This window comes from Talpa occidentalis, unplaced genomic scaffold (assembly GCF_014898055.3).
Source record: "Talpa occidentalis isolate TD23 unplaced genomic scaffold, MPIMG_talOcc4v2.1 talOcc4.4, whole genome shotgun sequence".
Classification (NCBI taxonomy): Eukaryota; Metazoa; Chordata; class Mammalia; order Eulipotyphla; family Talpidae; genus Talpa; species Talpa occidentalis.
In genome coordinates this window covers 41,960,181-41,985,138 of record NW_023604295.1, presented here as the reverse complement: position 1 = coordinate 41,985,138, position 24,958 = coordinate 41,960,181, and the positions used below count along the sequence as shown (strand labels likewise).

At 37.3% G+C, this 24,958-nt stretch overlaps 2 protein-coding genes across 7 annotated transcripts in view; both read right to left on the bottom strand.

Annotated features, from left to right (window-relative positions):
* LMLN (leishmanolysin like peptidase) overlaps nucleotides 1–18,231 on the bottom strand; it is a 75,370-nt gene extending 57,139 nt beyond the window's left edge. For 5 of the 6 annotated variants that reach the window (XR_008553850.1, XR_008553852.1, XR_008553851.1 and 2 more), the window contains exons 1-8: nucleotides 18,006–18,231; nucleotides 14,620–14,717; nucleotides 12,871–12,901; nucleotides 11,889–11,971; nucleotides 11,000–11,117; nucleotides 8,350–8,528; nucleotides 3,385–3,490; nucleotides 1,432–1,526 (exon numbers count right to left, since the gene is read on the bottom strand). Coding sequence is in view for 1 of the 6 variants with exons in the window: in XM_037525394.2 (XP_037381291.1) it covers nucleotides 1,432–1,526; nucleotides 3,385–3,490; nucleotides 8,350–8,528; nucleotides 11,000–11,117; nucleotides 11,889–11,971; nucleotides 12,871–12,901; nucleotides 14,620–14,717; nucleotides 18,006–18,221 (926 nt within the window). In the remaining 5 variants the exon portion in view is untranslated. The remainder of the gene's footprint in view (nucleotides 1–1,431; nucleotides 1,527–3,384; nucleotides 3,491–8,349; nucleotides 8,529–10,999; nucleotides 11,118–11,888; nucleotides 11,972–12,870; nucleotides 12,902–14,619; nucleotides 14,718–18,005) is intronic. The other variant, XR_008553854.1, reaches the window with a different exon arrangement.
* A 4,085-nt stretch (nucleotides 18,232–22,316) lies between these two features.
* Nucleotides 22,317–24,889, bottom strand: RPL35A (ribosomal protein L35a). The gene is made up of 4 exons (XM_037525392.2): nucleotides 24,802–24,889; nucleotides 24,112–24,149; nucleotides 23,756–23,908; nucleotides 22,317–22,521 (listed from the first exon to the last, which is right to left on the bottom strand). Exons 2-4 carry the CDS (start codon nucleotides 24,120–24,122, stop codon nucleotides 22,332–22,334), a joined length of 354 nt encoding a protein of 117 aa, XP_037381289.2. The 5' UTR covers nucleotides 24,123–24,149; nucleotides 24,802–24,889; the 3' UTR covers nucleotides 22,317–22,331.
* Between the last annotated feature and the right edge of the window lie 69 nt (nucleotides 24,890–24,958).

Below are 24,958 nucleotides of genomic sequence, written 5' to 3'. Positions count from 1 at the left end.
GAAGATGTCCTCAAGCTCCTTCCCAATGTGTACTCAATCTTTGTGATATTTGACAGCCTGCCCTCTGCAAGTAAAACACCAATCTGTCTCTGCTGTTGTCTTTTTTTTTTTTTAATATTTAAAGAGTAGGTTTATTAAAAAAGGGATAGGACAGTAAAAGACACTTGCATAGACACAAGCAGGCAGGAAGAGCTGCCCCAAAAGGACAGGTTTGCTTAGAGAGGCCTGCACGGTTGCAGGTAGGCGGCCCTGAGGAGTGCTGCCTCCGCTGACGGAGGTCAGTGAAGAGAAGTCCTGGCATGGTACAGGTCCCGGGCAGGCAGGGAGGCTGCTGCCCTGCTGAGAGAGAGTTGGTGAAAGAAGCACTTGCATAGTCACAGGTGGACAAACGGAGTGCTGCCGCTGTTGTCTTTTTTTTAACCCAATACAAATAATACTGACTTCTTTTGCTCAACATTTTATCTGTGATATTCACACACATTATTACATGTACCAACAGTGTGTTTTTTGCAGTGTTTGTTAGCTTTCAATTATAAGACTGTATCATTTTTTACTCCTTCTACTATTGACAAATTTTTGGGCGGTTTCTAATTTTTGGGTGTTAATAACAAAAATCCCATGTATAGTTTTACATGTCTTTTAGATAATATTTAATACAAATACATGCAAATGGTTGGCTACAGTACTTTGAATGGTATTCTATACAAAATTCTTCATAAATTCCTTTAGTATTTCTTTTTTTTAAAAAAGCTTTATTTATTTATTTATTTATTTATTTATTTATTTCTGCATACATACAAGCACTGGGTACAGTCAGAAGCGCGCGGGAGGGTAAGAGAATTCACCAGAGCAGGGAGCAGAACAGGCAGAAGGAGCAAAGAACACTGCTGAGGGGAGCAGCGGGCGGCAGGAGAGGTCTGCACGCCATGTGGAACCCTCATTCGGCTGCCGGGGATCGAACTGGTTCTGCAGAAGCTGCGGGCAGCTTCGCAACCCAGCGCTCAACCGCTGCGCCACCGGGGAGGCCCTCCTTTAGTATTTCTTAATATAATTTATTTTAGGCTCTAAACCTCTAGATGACTGCTAATATGCTGCGCTATCTAAATCAGTTAACATGAAAATATTGCCATTTACAGGCAATAATTATTAATAAACCCAAAATATAATCAAGCCACATTTTTTCACACCCTGACTATACAATAAAGGAACTGAAGTTGCAATGTGGTGTGGAAAAGCCCTGCCTGGCAAGAAAATCCTGGCTCTTTGATCTGTCACTTAAGCTTCTTGCATATCAATTACTTCATCTATAGTTAAACATCCTTTTACATACTATCTTTGTTAAACTACAATCCTATTAGATTAGCCTATAATTTAACAAGAACTATAATTTAAACTATAATTTAAACAAGAACAAAAAAAAAAATCAAATACCTATTATTAAAAGGTGGAAGACCATCTGGAAATCTTGAAGTTAGAGGATTTCCATCTTTATCATGGTAGAATGCAAATAGCCCAGCAGAGAAACCCTGTATGAAAAAGTTCAAAATGCCTCAGAGTGAAAAATATCAAGTCTGATTACAACATCAAAACATGCCATTATCAAAAAAGAACATTGGTATTATCATATAAAAGCAACATGCAAATAATCCTACAGGATTTTCTCTTATAATAGAATTGGACAATAATGAAGAGTTTCATATTAATGAATTTTAAATTCCAGTAACTTGAGATAATTGTGAGGAAATCAAAAATAATGGTTAACAAAGACATTCTTTGGTGATGACACAGACAATATATTTAAGAATGTGTTTTCACATTTGATCCTCTTCATATGAATTTACTGAATTCTACAACTGTATCCAGGCAAAGCTACTATTAAGAAAAAGTAACAATGCAGTTTAGAGTAGGGGGTAGATTATCAAGAATGCTCCTCAGGTGCCTCCCCTGGTGGTGCAGGCAGTTGAGTGCTGCGCTGTGAAGCTGTCTGCAGCCTCTGTAGCACGGGGTTCAATCCTGGCCAGCCGCAGAGATACCCACATGGTGCAGCAAACCTCTCCTGTCTCGCCTGCTGCTCCCCTCAGCAGTGTATTTCTGTCAGTCTGCCTGTTCTGTACCCTGTTCTGTCTCTGGTGGATCCTCTCATCCTCCCACACATCTGGCCTATACCCCAGTTCTTAAAAAAAAAGAATGTTCCTAAGAGTTCTCACTAAAACTCAGTTCTTCATATCTACCTGAACAATGCAAAAACACTAATTTGAAGGGAAATAGGTACTTCTATGTTCACTGTAGCCCTACTTACAATAACTAAGTTATGGAAACTGCCTAAATGCCCAAGAACAGAGGACTAGATCAGACAAACATGGTATAGATACGCACACAAAGGAATACTACCCAGATATAAAAAGGGATGAACTCTTGCCATTTGCAGCAACATAGATGCATCTGGAGAGGATAATGCAAAACCTCTGATAATTCTTTCATAAGTGAGATTTCTTTTTTAATCTACTATAACAGAGCACTTTGTAACTATACATGTTTTATACATTAAGCATAGTAAGAATGAAATATTTAGCATAGTATAGTAAGAATGAAAGCTATAGTTTATCAAACTAACAAATAATCATTAATGATCACTTAATCAATTTCTTTGTCAAATGTCTTTTTTAAGATTTTATTTATTTGTTTGTTTGTTTATTATTTATACAAGCACTGGGCACAGTCAGAAGCGCGGGAGGGTGAGAGAACCCACCAGAGCCAGAGAGGGGAGCAGAGCAGGCAGAAGGACCGAAGTACACTGCTGAGGGGAGCAGCGGGCGGCAGGAGAGGTCTGCGCGCCATGTGGGACCCTCCTCCGGTGGCCAGGGAGCAGCCGGACACCGAACCAGCGCTGCAGAGGCTGCGGGCAGCTTTGCAACCCAGCGCTCAACCGCTGCGCCACCGGGGAGGCCCTATCAAATGTCTTTGATTACATAACTGTAGCCTGTTCATTCAAGGCTTGCCAAAATGATTAATGGAATCCAGATTATTGTTTTATTTCTATATTTCTTTTTTAACCTCTTAAAATACAAAGGATACATAATGAAGTCAGCTAAGAAAATCATTTTTCATATACAATTCACTGAATTACGTAAAGCTTAATATAACATGATTTGCCTCACTCTTTGCAATAATCTAAATATACATTTTTTCACCCTACCAACCTTAAAATTTTCTAAGCATTCACATTCTTGAAGGCTTATCTAGTGTTCCAAGTACACAATATATATAGTGAACAAGAACCTAAAAATCCATATAATCTTAATAGTACAAACATCAAGATGAAAACATAATAAGCAGAAAATCAAGTCATGAAAGGAATGAATAGCAGTTAACAGGAAACTTTACCAAGGCATGAATAATTTCATGTTTCACTGTGGACAGCATTCCAATAAACTCCTGAGGCTGGGTAGAGATCATATTTGGACACAGGTTAGCATATCCTGCTATTGGCCTGTTAAAACAGACATTAATTTTTTAATTATATTGCAGAAGAATATGTATTATGATATTTGCTAACTTATAATACTACTAACCTATACTTTTCTATCAAAAACTGCCCAAGGTGAGAAAAATCTTTGCTAAATATCAAAATGTTATTTTGTACCAATGTTACTTTGTATCTAACTTCCACTATCATTTACTTTTGAGACATATACATTTTTTTGTATAGCATGGTTAATGAACACACATGTCCACAGGAGGATACAGTCAATTATATTCTAGTGCGAATCTTTAAAATATGTCCAATATATGCCCCAAACAAGAATGAACTAAAAAACTCAAATTCTAATACTATTTTACTCATAAAATCTATAGTTGACTTTAACAGTTCACTATGTTTATAGGCAGAGGGACAGACAAGTAGGTAAAAGGGAGAACCAGTTATACATAGGACAACAAGCAAGTCACTCATGTTGCTGAAATTTGCTGAGAATTCTTATCTCCATCTCATTATTACCTTTTTCCCATCTTAACACTACCTTTTATTCACACAAAGATAGTCATCTTTCTATCTTCTTTCATATTGTACATTTTCTAGAATATATGTAATTCTACATATCTCTTTGTGCCTGGAAGCTTATAATTCAGGAACTGACTAGGACCTAGAGTAACTGAGTCAGTTCCACAATGCATCTACTAGTCTTTTCTAAAGGTGTGGCAAAGAATGATAAGGAAACTCAAGGTCCTTTCTCCTACCACTACCTTAACATTTTACCACAGAACTACCACAAACTAAACCAAACTGTAATCACCTATTTACAAAGAACATTTGCCTTATTTAAATAAAAAATACAGTATGTATAATTTCTTCAAAATTGAAACAACACACACTTAGAAAAAGTATGAATTCCCAAAACAGTGCCAGTGACCTCAATTTTTTTACCTTTAAAAACCATTTTACTATATATATATACATATGTCAATATTCACACAATTTTACATATTAGATATGCACAGTTTGTTGAATGTAAATGTGTTATAATGAAGCAGTGAAGACTGAACTTAAAAATTATTGGAACTTTCAGTCAATGATATATCATTAGAAACATTTTTTAAAAGATGTTGATAATGAGACTCAAGGACTACAATAACATACACACAGTGACCTCTAAAATATAAAATGGATGTCACAGCCAGGCTTAAAGCCCTCCAGGGACTTCCTGTAACATTTAAAACAAAACATTTAGCATCTCTGAAGCTCTCATCCTCCAACACAGTATTCATGAAAGTGGTTTCTAATCACAACAGTCCACATAGCTTATTCCTAATATAAATTCTTTGGCTGAAGTCTATCAACATTTAGGTTGATGTCTATCAATACTTAAGTTATAACTGAAGTTTCACTTTTTAAAAGAGGCCTTCTTTGACCAGTTGTTCTAAATTGTTTCCCTCTTTTGTTGCAGCACCCTTCTTTCTAAGAGGTATTTATTACATTTGGATACCCCGTATTTATTTGTCAATCTATTTTACCAGTATTTGTCATCCTCATAATTTCTAAGCTCTAGGAGCCAGGCACAGGTGTCTACTATGTTCACCTAGTCTGCTGGCAACCTATTGGGCACTCAAATATTCATGAAATTAATTAAAGTAACAGAGCAGTTCTGAAGGAAAGTTTTGCTTCCATCAAAAAGATTCAAAGAAAAAAAAGATTCAAAGATACCAATCTTTTTTCCACCATCAACATTCTCCTCAGAAGAAACTGAAAATCTCTCCCCAGATATGAAAAACATATATATGTAAATGAGGACTTTTATATTCACTGATACAAAGAACATTTACTCTTTCAGTTACTCATTCATATCAAATGTGAACCAAATGTAAAAGTACTTTACACAAACATAATAGCAGTTCAATGATATTGAAATGTACCTCTGGGTTAGGGATTTCTCATCTATGCGACAGTTCCTAAACTGGATTCTCTTACCAAGGGACAACTAAATACTTATGTACTTACAGTATTATCAGATGCTAAAAGGGGATGAACTAATCTAGACCTATCTCAACATAGGATTATAAATCCCCTTCCCCAGGAATGCTATTCTATTTTTAAAAGAGGTTCACTTTAACTTGTTTTTTATTAAAAAAACAGTAATAAAAGCTAATTGTAAAAAAGTATATATCCAAACAACATAGAAATGTACAAATAAAAAAGTGAAAATTTTGTTTTTATAACCCATTCTCACTATCAGAGGTAACTACTATCAGTAATTTGGTATGCTTTACTTTTTAGTTACTAGCCATTCCAGTTTGTCCAGGAGTAAGGAGTTTTCCAGGATATAGGATTTTCAGTATTAGAACAAGACTTGTCCTTCGCAAATTGACATGATGGTAACCCTAATTATTTGATCTTTTTCCTGAGCACATTCTAGTATAAACAGAAGACTTTAAAACAAATATGGAATCATTATGCGCACTGTTTTTGCAATGTTATTTTGACATTCAACAGCATACTCAAAAGAATGTGTGTATGAGAAGATCTTCAATCCATATGGTTTCTTTCTTTTTAAAGATTTATTTATTTATGCATACAAGAACAGGAGTGTAGGCGAGAGGTGTGGGGGGTGAGAGGATTCACCCGAGACAGAGTGGGAAGCAGAACAGACAGATCTACTGAAATATACTGCAGTGGGGAGCAGCGGGAGAGACAGGAGAGGTCTGTTGCACCATGTGAGTCCCCTGGCTGGGGATCGAACTCATGTTACAGTGGCTGGTGATAACTTGATAGTGCTGTGTCTTTAACCCCTAGGCCACTAGTGAGGCCTCCATATGGTTTATTTCAAGTTAAGATAAAAAATGGTGATTTGGGGGCCTCCCTGGTGGCCTAAGGGTTAAGTCTCAGGTCTGTCACCACTGTGGCCTGAATCCAATGCCCAGCCAGGGAACTAACCCATATATGGTGCAGCAAACCTCTCCTGTTTTGCCCACTGCTCTCTCAGCAGTGTATTTCAGTAGATCTGCCTGTTCTGCTCCCCACGCTATCTCTGGTGAATCCTCTCACCCCCTACACCCCAGTTCTTCTATGCTTAAATTAATACATCTTAAAAAAAAAAAAAGAATGATTTTACAGCACACTACTAAGAAGGTATATTCTGAAAGTCATCTACTTCAAGAAAACATCTCATTTTATTAAGTAACTTAATTTATCATTCTTTTAGCACTTCAGATACCATATTTTCTTGACATTGAAGCACCATGAATTATAAAAAAAATAAAATTTAATGAATTTCCCAGGGAAGAAGAAAAATATTAAATACATTATTTTTACCACAAATTATAAAAACAGTAATAAACAATATAGCTGCAAAAAAACACAGTGCTTTCCCCTTTAGTAACACCACTCAGTATTTGACCCTAAGGTTTTTCAACAACTTAAGTCTAAAGATTTTTGAGTATATTTCATGCCTCAACAATTATAATGGGCCTCCTTGGTGGCGCAGGCACAGTGCTGTCAAGCTGTCCGCAGCCTCTGCAGCACAAGTTTGATACCCAGCCGGCCAGGGAGCAACCCATATGGCATGGCAGACCTCTCCTGACTCACCCACTGCTCTCCTGAGCAGTGTATTTTGGTCAGTCTGCCTGTTCTGTTGCCCACTCTGTCTCTGGTGAATCCTCACCCTCCCATACATCTGGCCTATACTCCAGTTCTTGTATAAAATTTTAAAAAATCTTAAAAAGAAATTATAATTACTATCTTCATGACAGACTGCTTTTCATAATTCACAATGTTACTTGACCTCTACACTACCTTCACAATTGGCAATATAATTCTGAAGCACACACCAGTGTTTCCTTTGTATTGCCCACTTGGTTCAACTAATACTTCTATGTTTTTCCTTAAATGAATTATACATCTATAAAATGGTTCTTCAAAGCAAGCTAGTCTTTTGACAGATAAGCATTCGGAATCTCAGGCAATGGTCCTACCATTCTCCTAAATTAGTCACATTAAGTCTCCTAGATTTCAGAATGTTATATAAAATCTATTCTGTGAAGTGGAGGTTTTTATTGCCTTTAATTGATTTGCCTGTAAAGTACAGGCAAACTTCCTGTACTCTAAATAATGACTTTATTTTAAAGATTTATTTATTTATGCTTACAAGAACTGGGGTATAGATCAGAGGTGTGAGGAGGTGAGAGGATTCAACAGTGACAAAGTGGGGAGCAGAGCAGACAGATCTACAGAAATACACTGCTGAGGGGGGCAGCAAGCAAGACAAGAGAGGTCTACTGCACCATATGTGGGTTAGCTCCCTGGTCAGGGAGCAAACTCATGCTGCAGTGGATGGGGATAGCTTGATAGGGGAGACTCTAACTCCTGCACCACCAAGGAGGCCCAAATAATGACTTTTGATTTCAAGGTTACCTCACTGGAAACTTGTTTTGGGAACTCCTTTGTAAATTAAAGAAAAAGGACTCTGAATTTTTAAGGGAAAATTTAGCTAGAAGCAGCACATATCAAATGACATGATAATTAGATAAACAGCTATCTTAACACCTCACTTGCTAGTTTTAGCACATCAGTGCTAAAATTAAACTTCAAATTGTTTCCCTAGAAAGGCATTTACTTTGAAAGAAAATTAACTTGACTGTAACTTTTCCTCTGGAGTGGGTACTGGCATAACCTTATAAGTAACAGTCCTATCGCCTGGTCTCTGCCATCCACATCCCAAATCCAGGCAGTGTGCAGTTTCTCATTGCTGGAGGCCGTCCAGCCTATGCAAACTTCCTGTACTCTAAATAATAAAATATGGTATATTTTATGAGTTTCTATATTATGTCTTGGGAAATACGTCTCAGGGGAAAGTTTACCTGTCCATTTTTGCTTCCTGCTGGCAATAGGCTGCATAAGAGATGATGTTTTCATGGCTGCACCTCTCGGTGGCCAGAGCACCAACATAAAGAACAAAGTCTGCATCCCGGATACCCTCTTGGTCTTGCGCACCCACTGCTGGACAGGGCCACTTACCCCCACGGCAGACCCTGCATGGCTGCACCCATGAGGGGCAACAGAAAAGCAGACCAGAGATATGGTTAGCTATAGGGACTTTTAGCCTAATACTAAATCCAGACTTTAAATATGCAATTTTATTTTTTAATAATATTATTAGTTCATTTTACTTTTATTTATTTTTATTTTTATTTATTATCCCTGAACTTTTGTCTAAATCCATATCTCCTCCTACTCATTTTCTATCTCTAATTTTGATTTTATTTTATTAAAACTTGAACTTCATATAAAATGGTCATAAACGTACAATCATAATCAAAACAATTGCTGTTCATAAAGAGCACCAATCAGGATGCAAAAAAGACAGAAAAGGATTTTAAACCCTGAAAGTAAGTGAAAGGGACTTTACTGCATATACAAGTAGTTCCCCCTTATCTGCTTTTTCACTTTCCACAGTTTCTGTTACCCATGGTCAACCACAGTCAAAATATATTACCTACAAGATTATTTTGAGAATTAGAGAAAGAGGTCACATTCACATAACATTTATTATTATTATCCTGCTTTAGTTATTGTTTTTAATCTTTTACTGTGCCTAATTTATAAATTAAACTTTATCATAGGTATGCGTAAACTTTATCATAGGCTGGGAAAAAAACAGAAAATATAAGGTGTGGTACTATCACAGTTTCAGGCTTCTAGTTAGGGGGTCTTGGAATGCATCCCCCGTGGATAAAGGGGGACTACTGTAATTTTTTTTGCAACTTCATGCAAATCTATAGCTTTTCAAAATTGAATAAAACTTTTTATCTAACAAAAATATATTTCCTATTACAAAGTAATTCCTCTATCATATTAAAAATTTAGATAACAAAAATATATTATGCTAAAAAGTTAGTCCTGTTATAATACTACTTTTGTTTCTAACTTTGTAAGCGAATCTTACACTGCCCTTGTTATGTCTGCTTTTTAGAGGACTTCTATCAAAGTTTCTAAAGAAACATAATTTCCAAATTATAAATAGAAAAATCAATGAAGTGATTCTTTCTCTTTTTTTAGCTGTAAGGGAAGTATGTAGAGAGAGGAAAAAACATAAACCCCCATTTTATTACATTGTTCATTCTTGCTTCTCTAATACATGAATTTACAATTTTTAAAGTCAATTATTTTAATCTACTAATGATGTAACAAAAAGTTGTGACTTTTTATGCATTCTTTTCCATGATCGCTCATTTATTTGGAAAAAAAAAAGGACTCCCAAAAAGGTAAGTAGAAAGCAGAATTTGGAAAATCAAAAAAATTATAAAGAAAAAATACCTTTAAAAAAGGAAAATAAGTATATCTTAAAGTGTCTAGGAAATGTCTCTAAGTGTCTCGGGAAAGAGATGGATTTCCTACAGTGCAGTTTATCCTTAAAACCATTTGTACTCTCAAGAAATTTGAGAGAAGAAATAAAAGCTGTGTAAGTTAGTTGTATTCATGCCAATACATAAGGTTCTAAAAGCCTTTACTAAATTACAAAATAAACATCTCAATTTATGCTTTATTTTGATTAGAAAGTCAATATTCACTAATGTATTCTTTTTCATTAAGAAATGAGAGAACATAGTTCATTAGAAGAAAAAAGTTTATACCAATATTTTCAAATACATATCTGTAATAAATTGATTTTCTGGTATATACATTTAAAACTTTTATCTTTCCTGATACAAGTAATATATGCTTATTATAAAATACTCAGAACATTACAAAAATACATAGCTTAACAAAGAAAAAATCACAACCCAACTCTTAAAAAAAACCATCAACATTTTGTTATGTGTCTAGAATTATAACTATACATATACCTCTAGATTGTTTCATAACTTGTATTTCATGTTTTTAAACTTTACTGAAATCTGAATAATTTATTACAATTTTTAAATAAAATGGGCTAACTACACATACCAATTTGCTATTTTTTTTTTTCATTTAAGAGTTAAAATATCTTTTCAAGTCAGTGTATGGAGATCTACTTTAATAGTTGCATACTATTACAATATATGGTTACACCATAATTTAATTAATATGATTATAAGTATTTTTATAGTTTTGCAATGAATCTCCTTGAACATATATCATACAGTTGTAAGTATTCTTATGGAATACATTTCCAGGTAGGATAGAAGCATACAGACATTTTTTATTTTAACAGATAATGTCAAACTGTCAGCCAAAATAATTGATGTTGTTTTTCTAAAAGATGTTTGACAGATAAAGTTCTAAGCTGAAATGATTCAGCAACCCCAGAGATAAGTTGAAAAAAGGGGTATGGGGGTAAAGAAAAAATATCATTAAATTCACTTGAAAACCAATGAAAGAATGAAGTCAGCACACCTCTGATTATTTTTGGTAGAAGAGAAGTTTTTGAACTTAAGTCTGTAAAAGTTTCTTGGTGACACATAGATTTGAAAGCTAGCCTAAGTTTATGCTAAAGAGCAAAAAACATTGGTTAAGAGCAAGATGAATTACCTGGAGGTGCTCCTCAGGAACTATAACAGGGCCACATTTCGTATGCTCTGCACATTCTCCAGTACAGTATCTATGGGGGTCATTTTCCCTCCGGAGGTATTGGTTTGTTGCACATTGTCTTCATTTGTACATCAAAGTTTAATTACAAAAATAAGTAAGTAAAAAGAAAGAAAAATTCACAGCAGTTAAAAAAACTGTAAAAAACCTAGTAGTTCTATATTATTAGCTCATTAATACTGGTTACCATTTCAGTTAGATAAGTGAACTAAAAAAGAATTTTGGCTCTATGTGAAATCTTCCTGATCTGGGATTTCAAACACTCAAATACTTCATAAAATCAATACTGTCAACACAGGAAGGAGGGAGGAAGGGGCTGTGGGAAATAGGAGACAACTACACTCTAAGATCGAGTGGGCTACCTCATGATAGGAAAATCAGACAAAGAATGATTACCCAGGAAATGCTTTCTAATTTTTTTATAAAGATTTATTTTATTTATTTATGCATATAAGAACTGGGGTGTAGGCCAGAGGTGTGGGAGGTAAGAGGATTCACCAGAGACAGAGTGAGGCACAGAACAGGCAGATTCACTGAAATACACTGCTGAGGGGAGCAGCTGGTGAGACAGGAGAATTCTGCTGCACCATGTGGGTTAGCTCCCCGGCCAGGGATCGAACTCGTGCTGCAGTGGCTGGCTATAGCTTGATAGCACTGAGACTTAACCCCTGCACCACCAGGGAGGCCTTGTTTCTAATTATTTTTAAATACTTGCAGTATATATAAGTATATTAAATATCCTAGTATAAAATTCAAAATTTGCCATATTGGTAGGCTGGAGGGTAGAATACTAAATAACTAAAGAAAATGATATATGTTTAATGTGACATACCTGCTAAGTAAGATAGTTCCTGCAGGTCTACGAACCTGAAAAGTCTTCTCTAAATAAGAAATAGCTTGTGGGAAAAGTTTGTTCTAAACAAAAGTTTAAGAAAAACAAACCCAGTTAGAATTATAGTTAAGGGGTAAATTACATTTTAAACAAATAAGCATAAATTGTTAGTGACTGAGAGATAAAAAGGAAAAGTCTCAAAATTCTGGAATATAGGTACTACTTAGTAAAGGTTACATGGCAAGGGATAGGGGAGAGAGTAAGTATAGACAAAAGGAATTTTCCTTGCTTTCTAGTTGAGTTTGGAGAAAGACCACTAGGTAGAAACTTTCTTCCCTACCTCCATTTAAATAGAATATTAGAAAACCTAAATCTCAGTTACTAATCTAAATTACTTCAAATCTGAGATTGATTTTAGATGATTCCAACATTAAGGAGTATATGTTAATTTTTTAAAGGAGTATATGTTAAGAAAATCTTATAAGATTTATAAGATGTACTTATAAGATGTACTTTAACCTTAGAAACTTCTTAGAAACTTCTATAATCCATAATGAATTGATTTAATTTGTGTATAAAACTCTGCACCATTAAAAAAAACTGATAGGTTGGTACCTCTATAAACAAATTTGGCATATCACACTATTAGGTCAATTAATCTTCAGGAAAACAAACATTTCCTCCAAGAGAATGGTGTTCTCAGTGTATTTCAAAAATCATCAATTTAACCCTATCCTCATCATGTCCTGCTCTCCTAAAACTTAGAAGTGAAAAAATGAGAGGATTGTACTAACAAAGTTTTGGCAAGTGCCTCACAAAAACACCTTTGGAAAAAATGACAAACATATATACTACCTACATCTTTGACTCAGTCATCTGCAAAATAGTCATGTGTATATTTTCTTTACTGAAGTACAATTTACATACAATAAAATGCACACATTTTAATATACAATTGAAGCCATTAGTATTTATTACATACCTTTACAAGGTATCTTTTCTCAGGAAGCAACCTGAAAATGACACAATACATAAGAATTGCCATACTAGAGCAGAGCACCACTTATTTATTCACAATGCATCTGGCTGGGGCCCCAAGAAATGTCATGTGGAAGCATTATCAATGCCCTTAAATCTCAATTTACCTCATTAGAGCATTAGAGCGTGTACTCTGTGCAAAAGCACAACGCTAGGCATGATCCCATGTTATCCATTCATTTGGAAAGTTAAACATGGGGGAAGACATCAACCACTCCTAACATCACTACATAAACCACTATGGAGTCGTAATATATGTTCTCTGGATGCTTCTTATACTAAATAAAAAATCAATATATCTTCTCTCTGGTTAATAATTTTGTAAGTGTTCTTCTTTTGCATGTTAATAATTCCTTCTATTTTTCCTCCCAAGTATTTAGTGAGGAGGTTTCTTCCAGGTCTGCTACTGTCCACACACAAGTAGATCCACATTTATCCTGTTTAAACTATCAAATGCATAGATTTTTTTTTAATAAATTTTATTTTTATATTCCCCATACAATTGCAACCCCCTTATTTTGACCCCAATCCCTCCCCTCCCCATCCCCCATAGAGTGTTTCTGGTTCATAGTTGTTTGTTGATTTTGATTTTTACTTTCTTATAGTTATTCTTTTTCCTGGTCCTAAGGAACTATTTAAGTTTTCTAGATTCCTGCTATGAGTGAGACTGTTATAGAGCAACCCCGATATTAAACGGGTTCCTGGCTGTGGGTCCTCACCCGCGCGCTTTAAAGGGACTTATGAATACTCTACTACAGACACACACAAAAGGGTTAATAAAAGGTTTATTTACAAGAGGAAAGGAAATAAGGAAAATGTACAACTCAGGGAGAAAATAGGGAAATAAAGTCTTTAATGCGTCCTACCCGATCCGACGACCTGGAAACCCAAAGTCACTCCCAGAGCTGGCCGGAGGCTCCGCGCTGGCCCAGAGCCCAAAATGGAGAGAGAGCCCCCCAAAGCCCACGTGTCTGCCTTTTGTATCCACCTGGCTGCTTAACCCCACCCTCAGGTCCCAGCCACCTTCCCTTTGGTGGTGATGGGATTTGGAGTTCCCAGTGTCTTTGGCTTTGACCTGGGGTGAGGGTGGAGTCCACAAAGCCTGTATGGAATTTGCTTTGGGACCGCCTTTTCCCCCTAACAAGACCATCCGGTATTTTTTTTTTTCTTTCTTTCTTTCTGGCTTATTTCGCTGAGCATAATCCTTTCCAGCGCCATCCATGTTGCTGCAAATTGCATGTGTTTATCTTTTTTGAATGCTGAGTAATATTCCATGGTGTATATGTACCACATCTTCTTGATCCAGTCATCTATTTTTGGGCATTTGGGTTGTTTCCAAAGCTTAGTTATTGTAAACAGTCCAATGCATAGATTTTAATCATATCCTATGGCCTTTATTTTTCCAAACTTAAAAGCATTTTTTAATTTAATTCCATTTTGAAAGTGCATTAGCACCTGTGGAACTTGGGCAAAAGATGAAAATATCTTTTACCCCCATATTTTAAAATCAAAGTAAGACTGCAATATAATATTACATAAACTTCAGGTAAAATTATCTTTTTTTTCCCAGTAATTGTAATTTATTACAATACTAGAGGCACCTATAGCAAATCTACAATATAGCAAGATTCAGGAAAAGATCTTTAATACTTAAACTCTTAACGAAAAAGATGAAAAATAAAGGTGTACTTACTCTTCTATACTTTTATCATAGACAGTCTTGATTCTTAAATGTTCATCAACATCTCTCTTTACAACATGGTTTGCCTTAAGATGGACCTTATTTATGACCTAAAAAAGAAATAGATTTGAAATTTTTTAAAATGTTGCACAGATTAGTTAATTGAAGCCCCAATTTAAAATTAATAAACCGAATTTCAAATAAAATATCCAGAAAAAATAAATAATTGAGAGATATTCCATATTTATGGATAAGAAGACTCAACATTGTCAAGAAGTTAGTTCTTCCCAACAGTATCTATAGATTCAACATATCTCAGCAAGTTATATTGGAAATATTAACAAACTGACTCTAAAGTTTATTTATTTATATATATTTTTAAGATTTATTTATGCAAGACTCTAAAGTTAATACTGAAAGGCAAAAGACCCAGAAAAACCAATACAACACAGAATAAGATCAAAGTTGGAGGAATGATGCCACCTGAATTCAAGATTTACCACAAAGCTACAGTAATCAAGAGAGTATATTACTGGCAAAAGAAGAGACAAATGTATCAGAGGAACAGAATAGAGGGTCCAGAAATAAACCCACTAAAAAAAAGTCAAATTATCTTCGACAGAAAAACAAACGAATTACATTGGAGCTAATAGTTTTTTCAAGAAATGGCACTGGAACAACAGGATATTTACACAGAAAAAAAAATTGAATATAGAGACACACCTTACATCCTTCCCAAAAACAAACTCAAAATGGCTTATACACCTAAATGTAAAGTGAAAAACTATAAAATGCTTATATCATAGGATGACCTTGGATATGGTGGAAACTACTTAGATATAACACTACATTTGTCTCTTCTTATTCAAAATATACAAAGACTAATTGCAATAGGGCAGGATGTAAATGCAGTTAAAACTATATTGTTGGAAAGTTCCTACATTTAATATGAATGTAAACTTTTACTATGTGTCATAAATACACGTTACATATAATAACCACAGCAAACAGTCAAAAATACATTGCATTTTATTGTAGGTTAAGTATACCTCAATTTAAAAAATAAAGCAAAGAGGGGCCTCCCTGGTAGTGCAGGAGGTTAAAGTCTCAGTGATATCAAGCTATCACCAGCCACTGCAACCTGAGTTGGATGCCCTGCCAGGGAGCTAACCCACATGGCAGACCTCTCCTGTCTCACCCACTGCTCTCCTCAGCAGAGTATTTGAGTGGATCTGCCTATTCTGTTCCCTACTCTGTCTCTGGTGAATCCTCTGGCCTATACCCCAGTTCTTGTATGCAAAAATAAATACAATAAAGCTTAAAAAAATTTTTTTAAAGCAACAATAACAATTGGGAGTGTGGGAAATGGATAGAAGTATATATATGAAACAAAAATGACAGAATATTATAAAGTGTTGAAGCTGGATGATAGATCCATGGGAGTTAATCATACTATTCTGGTGTTGGTTTTCTTCTCATTTACATAATATTAAGTAAAAACAAAACTTAGAGGTTATAGTAGAGAACAAGTCAAAATGTCTTGTAGTTCTTCACCACCACCAAAAAAAGTTACTGTCATTTCCTGCTAGCAATGAACAGAGGTGCAATTACTTGAACTGATACAAAAAACAGTTCCTGCTTATATCTGCGTCCAGCTTCAAGAGAATGGTTAGGAGGGCTTGTTCTTACATACTCTGTAATGAATTAGAAAAACTAACTAGGAATGAGAACTCTCAAAAATAACTAAGTAGCGTGCTTTAACTATCTGAGGCAGTATCACTACTCAGTTTCCTCAACCAAGAGACAAAAACAGGAATAGTGGTAGAAAAAAGAAAAAAAAAAAGAAAGAAAAAACATAAAAAAAAATAGGAATAGTGGGTAGAAGGTTCAGGAAGAGTTTTCAGCTCCATTGAGCTGGAAAAAAGCAAAACAACTGTCTCTCGAGATAATTTCTGTATTCATGAAAGTGTTCAAGTATAAAAAATTGTAGATTTGTAAACCTGCAACCACCACCAGAAGAAAAGTTATTAAGTTTCTTCTAGCATTGAAATATTGAGGTTCTTTGAAATGCTTTCTTTTGTTTTAATCCAAATTAAAAGAGAGAAATGCAGGACTATGTGGAAATGTTTTTCAAAGGAGGGGGGAGTCGAGGGGGAGTGGAAGAATTGGGGACATGTCACTTAAAGGAATAAACTTGCAACCAGTAAATAAATACATCCAGCATAGTGATGATAAACAATAATGTACTCTAAACATCAATGCTGCTGAGACCAAATAAATAAATATATTCAGCCAACATGCAGTGTCATGATACAAGCCGCAATACAGCTATAAACCCAAACTTATTCTTTTCGTACACATGGAACAGTATCAAGAACTTTTTTGGAAATTACCATAAAAATGAGTGGTCTTAGATTTCTGGAATGAACTGAGAATTTCTAAACTGATCTTTCTTGATAACAAAGTAGTAAGATAAATCATAAATCCAATCACAATCTGCACCCCTCCACCAAGTACCGTGTCTCCTTTGCTCGAAGAATACTTATTATTGTGGGACTCCTCTACCCTATGCACTGCGGAGAAAACAAAGATTTCTCCATAAGATACAGACCTTATTCCAAGGAACCTTACAATTTTAGAACAAAGGCAAGACATGCTTGAAAAAAAAATCCATCGCCACATAGCAATACCTGGTTAAGTGCCATAAGACAGGACAGAGAAGTCATAGTGCCAAATGAAAAGAGCATTCTGCTGGGATTTTCTGCAGGCTGCCTTGAGATTAGTGAATTTAGACTGAAAGAATTCAGAAAGAGAGAAAAATAGAGTGGGTAAGAGGCAGGCACTTCCAGGGCTAGTGAACAAGGTACCGCAAGCAATGGGATGAAGTCACTTTAAAATTAACCTGACTTGTGTCTCCAGAGACTCCCTGAAAGCCTTTATCTGGGTCTATTCCTTCCCAAACCTTTAAATCAGCTATTCCCAAAGTGTGGTCCTGGAAAAAGCAGCAGCATCAACCACATGGGAATTTGAATTGCAAATTCTGGAAATCCACCAGACCTAATTAAAGACTCTGAAAGTGGAGTGTGGCAGCAATCTGTATTTTAACAAGTCCCGCCTGCTGATTCTGATGTTAAGTTTGAAAACCACTGCTCTTGAATTACCTGCTAAGCACAACCCTCCGCACAAGAAAGTGATGATGTTCTTAGTGCCTAACTCAGTCACTTTGCTGGGAGCCAGAAGAGAGTTGATAGCAGATCACAGTCCTGAAAGAGTTCAGTCTCTGGTTCAATTTCGCTTTTTGCTGCAGATAGCCTTATTTTAATCACTACTATCTATGCCATTCCCATCCATAATACTTTACCCCGGTAAGGCCCGCCACAGCCCCTCCGTCGCCCTACCTCAGTGTCAGAGGGGACGTGGTGCCGGCAAGGAGAACTGTCCAAGGAGACAGGAACAGACGTGGAGCTTGCGCGGAGTCCGCCCAACAGAAGTAAAACCCCTCGGACCCACAAAGAACCGCTCCACAGCCACGGGCTTGGGCTTAGGCCTGACCCAGAGCAACCCGTGCCTCCAGCCCACTCGGCCGCCATCTTCGGGCCGAGCGTCGTTACCATGGAGTACGTGACGCTTCGGCGCGGGGCGCCAGCCCCGCCCCTCACCGGAGGAAAGAAGCCTCTCAATTGGCTAGCGTCACCCGCGGAGAATTGCGTCACGTCCATCTCGTTTCTTTGCGCGCGGCTTTCGGTACCCGTTGGGCGGAACATGTGAGCCGGCCACTGGGGATGTAACAGGGTGGTCCCCAGGAAAGGGGGAGGTTCCAGCTTCCCTGCCCCACCCAAGGGAGGGTGGAGCTGAGCAGGAAGAGGGAAGCTGCAGAAGAGACTGAGGAAGGAAGGAGCAGGATGGAGCCAGGAGACCTGGAGGAGGCGCATGGAGCCTAGAGACACGTGAAGAAACTGTGCTTGTCTTTTGGTCGTGGACGGGGTGACACAGATGTGGGTGAGACCCGTGGGGAGGTGACCATGGCAGCTTTTATCTGGATGTTGATTTTGCTCTTTTCCTTCCGGGCTTGTCCAGTTGTTTGTGACCCTTTTCTGTGGGTCCCCACTGGAAGATGCTTTAGACTTGTGGCAGGCTTTGGGGCCTTGCTCTGGGCCAATCCCATTTGGATGGACTTTTACCCACGAGGGGATGGGTAACTTTAGGTGCTTCATTTAGAAACTAGACTCTTTGCCTTACCTGTATTGTTTCCTAGTTTTATTAAAGTTCCTTCCCATTAAAGTCTCCTATGTTTTGTGTTGATGCGGCGGATGGCAGAACCCATTTAGAATAGGCAGGTTTGCGGGGCTTGGGCTGCCCCTCTCCCTGTCCTATAACAGGGAGACTAGTGGTTGTTGATGGTAATGGGATGGTGGTATGCGGGCGTCTTTACTCAGGCAGTTGAGAAACAGCTGCAATGTTTTGCTATAAAAGGCTGAGTAATTTTCACTTTGAAAATGACTCGTTATCAATTTTAGTCCCACTTAGCTAATTTTTAATAAAACCAACGATATACCCATTAATATTCATCCCATCCCTTAACTCTTATAAAACCAAGATTTGCAACTGCATTAACCCAAGAAGAGACTGGTGGATTTTTGCATTAAAGATACTCTACCTTTAAAACAGTTGTAAGGACTACAAGATCGAAAATTTGTACAAATCATCGTGATGCCATGAAAAAAAAGTGAGAACCAGGAGCTGGAAGTTACTCAACAAAAACTGAATCTTGTGAATTACTAGGAACTATGTTAATAGGAGAAAATCCTCGAAAATGTACAATTTATTGAAGAGCATGTACTCCACCTTACCAGTAGACTTACGTAATGTGTCTATCATCCCACTATTTGTTAGGATCCAAGTCGATTTCAAAACTTGTCTTCTTTCCACAAGAGGACAACCACAAAGAAAACTGCACTGTAAACAGCAGCAGTCATCTTCAAATTCCTAGTTCTAGCACTAGTCCTGCAGAGGTGAGGCTTTCAATGGACTCATCCACAATGTACTTAGCCATGCACACTCATTTTTGTGAAATACACACCTTCAGTGCTAACTTTGGCTTGAAGTCTATCTTCAGTTGACCAAATCCTCAGTATGGGAGCCATGAAACAACACATCCTCTCATTTACAAGTGTTACATACCACCAGTGGAAAGCAGGCATTAATTTGCTTGTTCTATTCACTTGCCACTCACTGCATTTACTCAGATTTCTCCAAGGGTTTTTCCCTTCTTTGCTCAACACCTAACCATTGTCTTAACCACTCCCATGTGTCTTCTACCATTAATCACATTCACAATACCACATTGTACTTTTTTAAACTTGACAAGTACCGTTTTCCCTCTCCTGTGTGCCTTACCCAGTCCTGAATAACCATCTGCCTTCCCGCACAAAATCACAGCTGAGCACCCTTTTCCCTCAATCTCAACATCCCCTCCACACTCCTCCCCTGCCCCAAAAGCCATTTCCTGCTTCTGGCTTTACAAATGTAGCGAACCATCCAACAACCAAATTTAGGAGCATGGGACTCCTCACAATTAGTTGGTTTTAGAGTTCTCATTGTTTACAGATTCTGCTCTATTTCAGTGCTCAAAAATTTCAGTTCAGACAGCAAAGCCTATGTGGTTTTCCTTTTCCTTGGTGTATACTGGTTTGCTTCTGGGGGTTCCAAAATAGTAAAGGTGGATACTCAAGAACCACTTGATTACCTGCAATAGCCTGAATTCCACAGTACACAAGATCTTTCATAATCTGGCCATTTCATTCAGTAGACACGCTTTCCAATTACTCCTGGTGTTTTATCACTTTAAGACTTCTGCTTTCACGTCTTTTCCTTTTTCTGAAATGTCTAATTGCCCCTCCTATCTGTGGCCACTTCAGTAGATGGAGTTCCTTTAAACTGACACAATAAAGGTACTTCTAATTTGTTAGCTGCTTTTTGAGAACTCATTCTAGTAAATTAGCAATTCCTACCCTTTGACCCCAGATTGCCCAAATTCAACTTTCAAATTCCAAATAGGTAGTGTCATGAACCGCACTGGTTGAATATGGTACAATAACCCAATGGCGCCATTTGCTTGGGGTCAAAATTTCCAACTGCTGCTAGCCCAAGGCAATACACACAAGCCCAAAATTACAAGAGTAACTTTGAAGACCTCCACTGATCTTAAAACTGCCATATACTAGTTAGTGCCCTTATTCCTTTTCTGTAATCTCTCCTCTCACATGCTAGTCCACTTTTAGCATGCTATTTGTTTCCTGGCATCTGCTTAAAGAACGCAAATTCATTTCAAAACTTTAAAAACCTCAATTTGGCGAACTCAAGATTCCTGATTAAATTTTTCTGTGGAATATCAAGATGTGGTTAATAAAAGAACGTGGCTACTGCATCAATTAAGTCTATAGGGACCATACTGCAAACTGATGCCTTGGTTCTATACTGGAACGCTTTGTCTAGTCACAAATCCCAAGGATCTTTCATTTCTGCTTGCATGAACAATCTGTCCATTACCACCAATATTCTCCCAACTACCATTTTTAAGCCTTAAGTTTTCCAGCTAATCTATACTGAGCAAGTACACATTAAAAGGATTTTTAAGAGGCCTGGATCATTTTAAGCTTCTTTCACTGACTCTTAAGTTAATGAAGGTAGTTACCAGTACATGCAATAATTCACAATAACCAAGCTGAAGTAAACTTAGTTATGGAGAAGTTAGAAATCCATTTTGATGTAGAAATCTTTTCATGTTTCATGTATATATTGACTGAAATCTGTTTTCTACCCTTGGAATACCCAGTTGTCTCCATGTCTAAATCGGTGTAATCATTATATACAGTTGTTATCTATGCACCCTGAAAATGACAGATTACTGCTAACATTTTAAGCACACATCAGCAATATTTAGGACAGTTTTTAACACCATTTAACAAAATACAAGAACAAATCCACTTTTATTGGGCTTTCAGTATATTTAAATCCTTGAGGGGTACAGCATCTGGGTAGGGAAAAAAGAACAAATAAAAACATTAGGTGCAAGTAACATACAAATTCACAGATATAAACTACAATATGGATAAATTTTTAAATTCATCTCTGAAAGTTATTAAATGATGACTTTAATTCTGATGGGGAATTACAAAATAAGGCTAACAACACCTATTTCAACAAGATAGTGACGACAAAGAGAAGGAAAAACATTAAGAATAGTAACAGAAGAGGGTATGTGTTTTATAGCCTTTAGTTTCTAGGTGAGCATGCCTGTTGAGGAACCAGTACTTGGGAACACTTACAGGAACTATTTGAAGACCTAGAGTCAAAGTCCTGAGATTTAGAAACACGATTATGTTTTGTTCTACAAAATAAGGCTAATAACACCTATTAACAAGATAGTGACAACAAAGAGAAGGGAAAATATTAAGAATTATGACTGGGAGGGTGTGAAGTTTTATCTTCTAATTATTTTACTGCCAAATTATTTATTAAAATACCACTCTCCCCCCCCCACCCCCAGCATAAGCAAAATCTGAAATCTAGGGGCAATTCATTTAAACACTTTGCCTTTATCTTCTATAATACAAAGAATGTGGTGTTACAAAATATATGTAAACAGAAGCCTAATTTTGCAGCATATTCTACTTTTGACATTTTATAATAGCCCTTCTAAGTTAAAGCCCAAATCTTTAAGCTTAGTTTGACTCAGCATGGTGCCATATTGCCAAGACTGTACTTACCACACGGATTCTGTGTCCTATGGCCTTAGCTGGAAGGTTGCTTCGGAATTTTGCGCGAACCATGCCACTGTTTCCATGGGCACGTGTCACTTTTCCCCAGATTACTCTAGTTTTATTCGGTTTGCCACCAGGAGTCACTGTGTTGCTGATTTTAAAAGGAGATAAAGAGTGTCATGAAAACTCAGGTAACCAGGCAACCTCTAGACCAGTGGCTCTTAACTCATTACCCACTTAGTTAGCTCTGAAACTAAAATCTGAGACACCATCAAATATTTGAGTTCCTACTTTATGCCAGACATTTTTGTAATCTAATTCTCTAATTTTGTAAAATATAGCTTAAAAACAATCGTTTTCAGAGAATAACCAATAAATACATACATAGACTGTCAGCTGGTAACAGCTCTGATATTGAAAAATAAAGCAAAGGGAGACAAGTGTAAGGATGCTTGTATGTAGCAAGAGGGAGGAATTTGTTTGCAATTTTAAATAGTTAAATGAGACCTCTGGTAAGTTAACACTGAAATGAAACTAAGGAAGCAGTCTATGTTTAAGGTATGCCCCCTAGCTTCCAGGACAGAAAATACCAAGTGACAAACTCCTACCTGGTTTAAGAATAGAAATAGAAAAAGCCCGAATACATTAGGTCTTAGAGGCTCCTTAATGACATGACTCTGGCACTTACTGGAAGGGACTTTATACAGTGTTCGTATAAAGTTTTTAAGAAGGGGCAAACATAAAAGTCTGTCACCAGGATTTTAATAGGTTTGGAATGTGCTTAGGAATCCAGGATTAAGAATCAAAGCCCTAGAGCATGTTTAAAAAATGTATTTTGGGGGCCTCCGTGGTAGCATAAGGGGTTAAGACACAACCTATGAAGCTATCCGCAGCCACTGCAGCACGAATTCGATCTCCCTCCAGGGAGATACCCACATGGCACAGCAGACCTCTCCTGACATGCCCGTCGCTCCCCTCAGCAATGTATTTCAGTCAATCCGCCTTTTCTGTTCCCCACTGTCTCTGGTGAATCCTCTCACCCCCCTCCAAACCCTGGCCTGCACCTCAGTTCTTGTATACATAAATCTTTAAAAAAAAAAAAAGTATTTTCAAGGAAAGAAAATGAATTAGGTTATAGAGGGCTCTAATAAACCTGAGGAGGATCATAGTATATGTTGGCTCTTTCCTTGAAAACAACTTACAGTTATATTTGTCCAAGTGAAGAAGATACCCAATTATGACAGAATCCAAGAAAGTGACATCCTTCTAAAAGCTCCCATGAACTTAAAGACCCAGGGTAGCAGCCAGGGCTGTTACCAATAACTTTACCAACATTTTTAGTTCTTTTAAGTAAAAATTGAAAATGCATAATAAAATAAACTTACTTCTTTGCTTTGTACACATAAGCACATCTCTTGCCTAGATAGAATTCTGTTTCATCTCGGGCATAAACACCTTCAATTTTAAGAAGAGCTGTATGCTCCCTCTGGTTCCGGAGACCCCGCTTGTAGCCAGCAAAAATGGCCTTGGACCATAGCCTAAGACACACAAAATACATATTAATCGTAAGTTATTACCTATAACAGCTCATTTAACTTAAACCACCAGTATCTTATGCATCACGATCACTACCAAAAAGTTTCCTATAACAAAAATCTAATTCCCCTGCCTCCTCCACTTTTTAGGCTCTCATTTAGATCTAAGCCAGGAAACAAAAACCCACAATATTGAAAACGCGTACCTTCCAGCCATATTTTAGAAGTCCTGTTCCCAGCAGGCCTGAAACAAACCAAAAAAGTCAGATTAAAATAACGCAAATTTCTCATCGCTTCCCCTTTCATTTAACCTTGTTAGACAAATTCTTTTTTGATCGGCATTTCAAATTAACAGTGTGGGCAAAATTATGGCATGACAGAGACATAAAGCTCAATCTGGCAAGACATACAAACCTCAGAGAACCAAAAAAAAAAGTGACAAAACACCAAAAGGCCAAAAAAAAAGTGACAAAACACACTGATAAATAATCCCAGAAATTAAAAAACGAAGCACTAGAAAGATTCATGCAATCATCAAGAAAAAAATGTCTCAAAGTGGCACACTCGCAGACTTTTAAACACTGAATGCGAAAGCTGAGGAAGAGATTGTAGACCAGTAAAACTGGGTTTGAAATAGATGAAAATAGGGGGAAAAAACAGCCAAAGGAGCCCAAGAGAGCCACTGGGCCAAACGGTAACTGCAGACCAAGTATTTCATAGTTCACTCCGCCAGGGCACAGGAAGTATCCCGAACCCTGGGCGTCAGGGAGACTACCACCATCCGTCCCACATCCCCTCCATCCTATCCTCCCGGTTGCTGTAACCCATAGGCATCCCTAGCTGACAGACCCTCCAAGACACACCGGTGCCTCACGGAGTCATATGGTGGGGCCCACCTTAAATATTTGTTCCCAAAGTTCAGCGGCAGGAATCTCACTCACCTCCACAGCGACCAAGATGGTGGAAAGAGAAAGGCAGGGCCCCGCCGCGCAGCCTTGTGGGAGAAACCTCTCCGCCCCATCCGCTGTTTAGGCATCTTTCGAGATCGCCAAA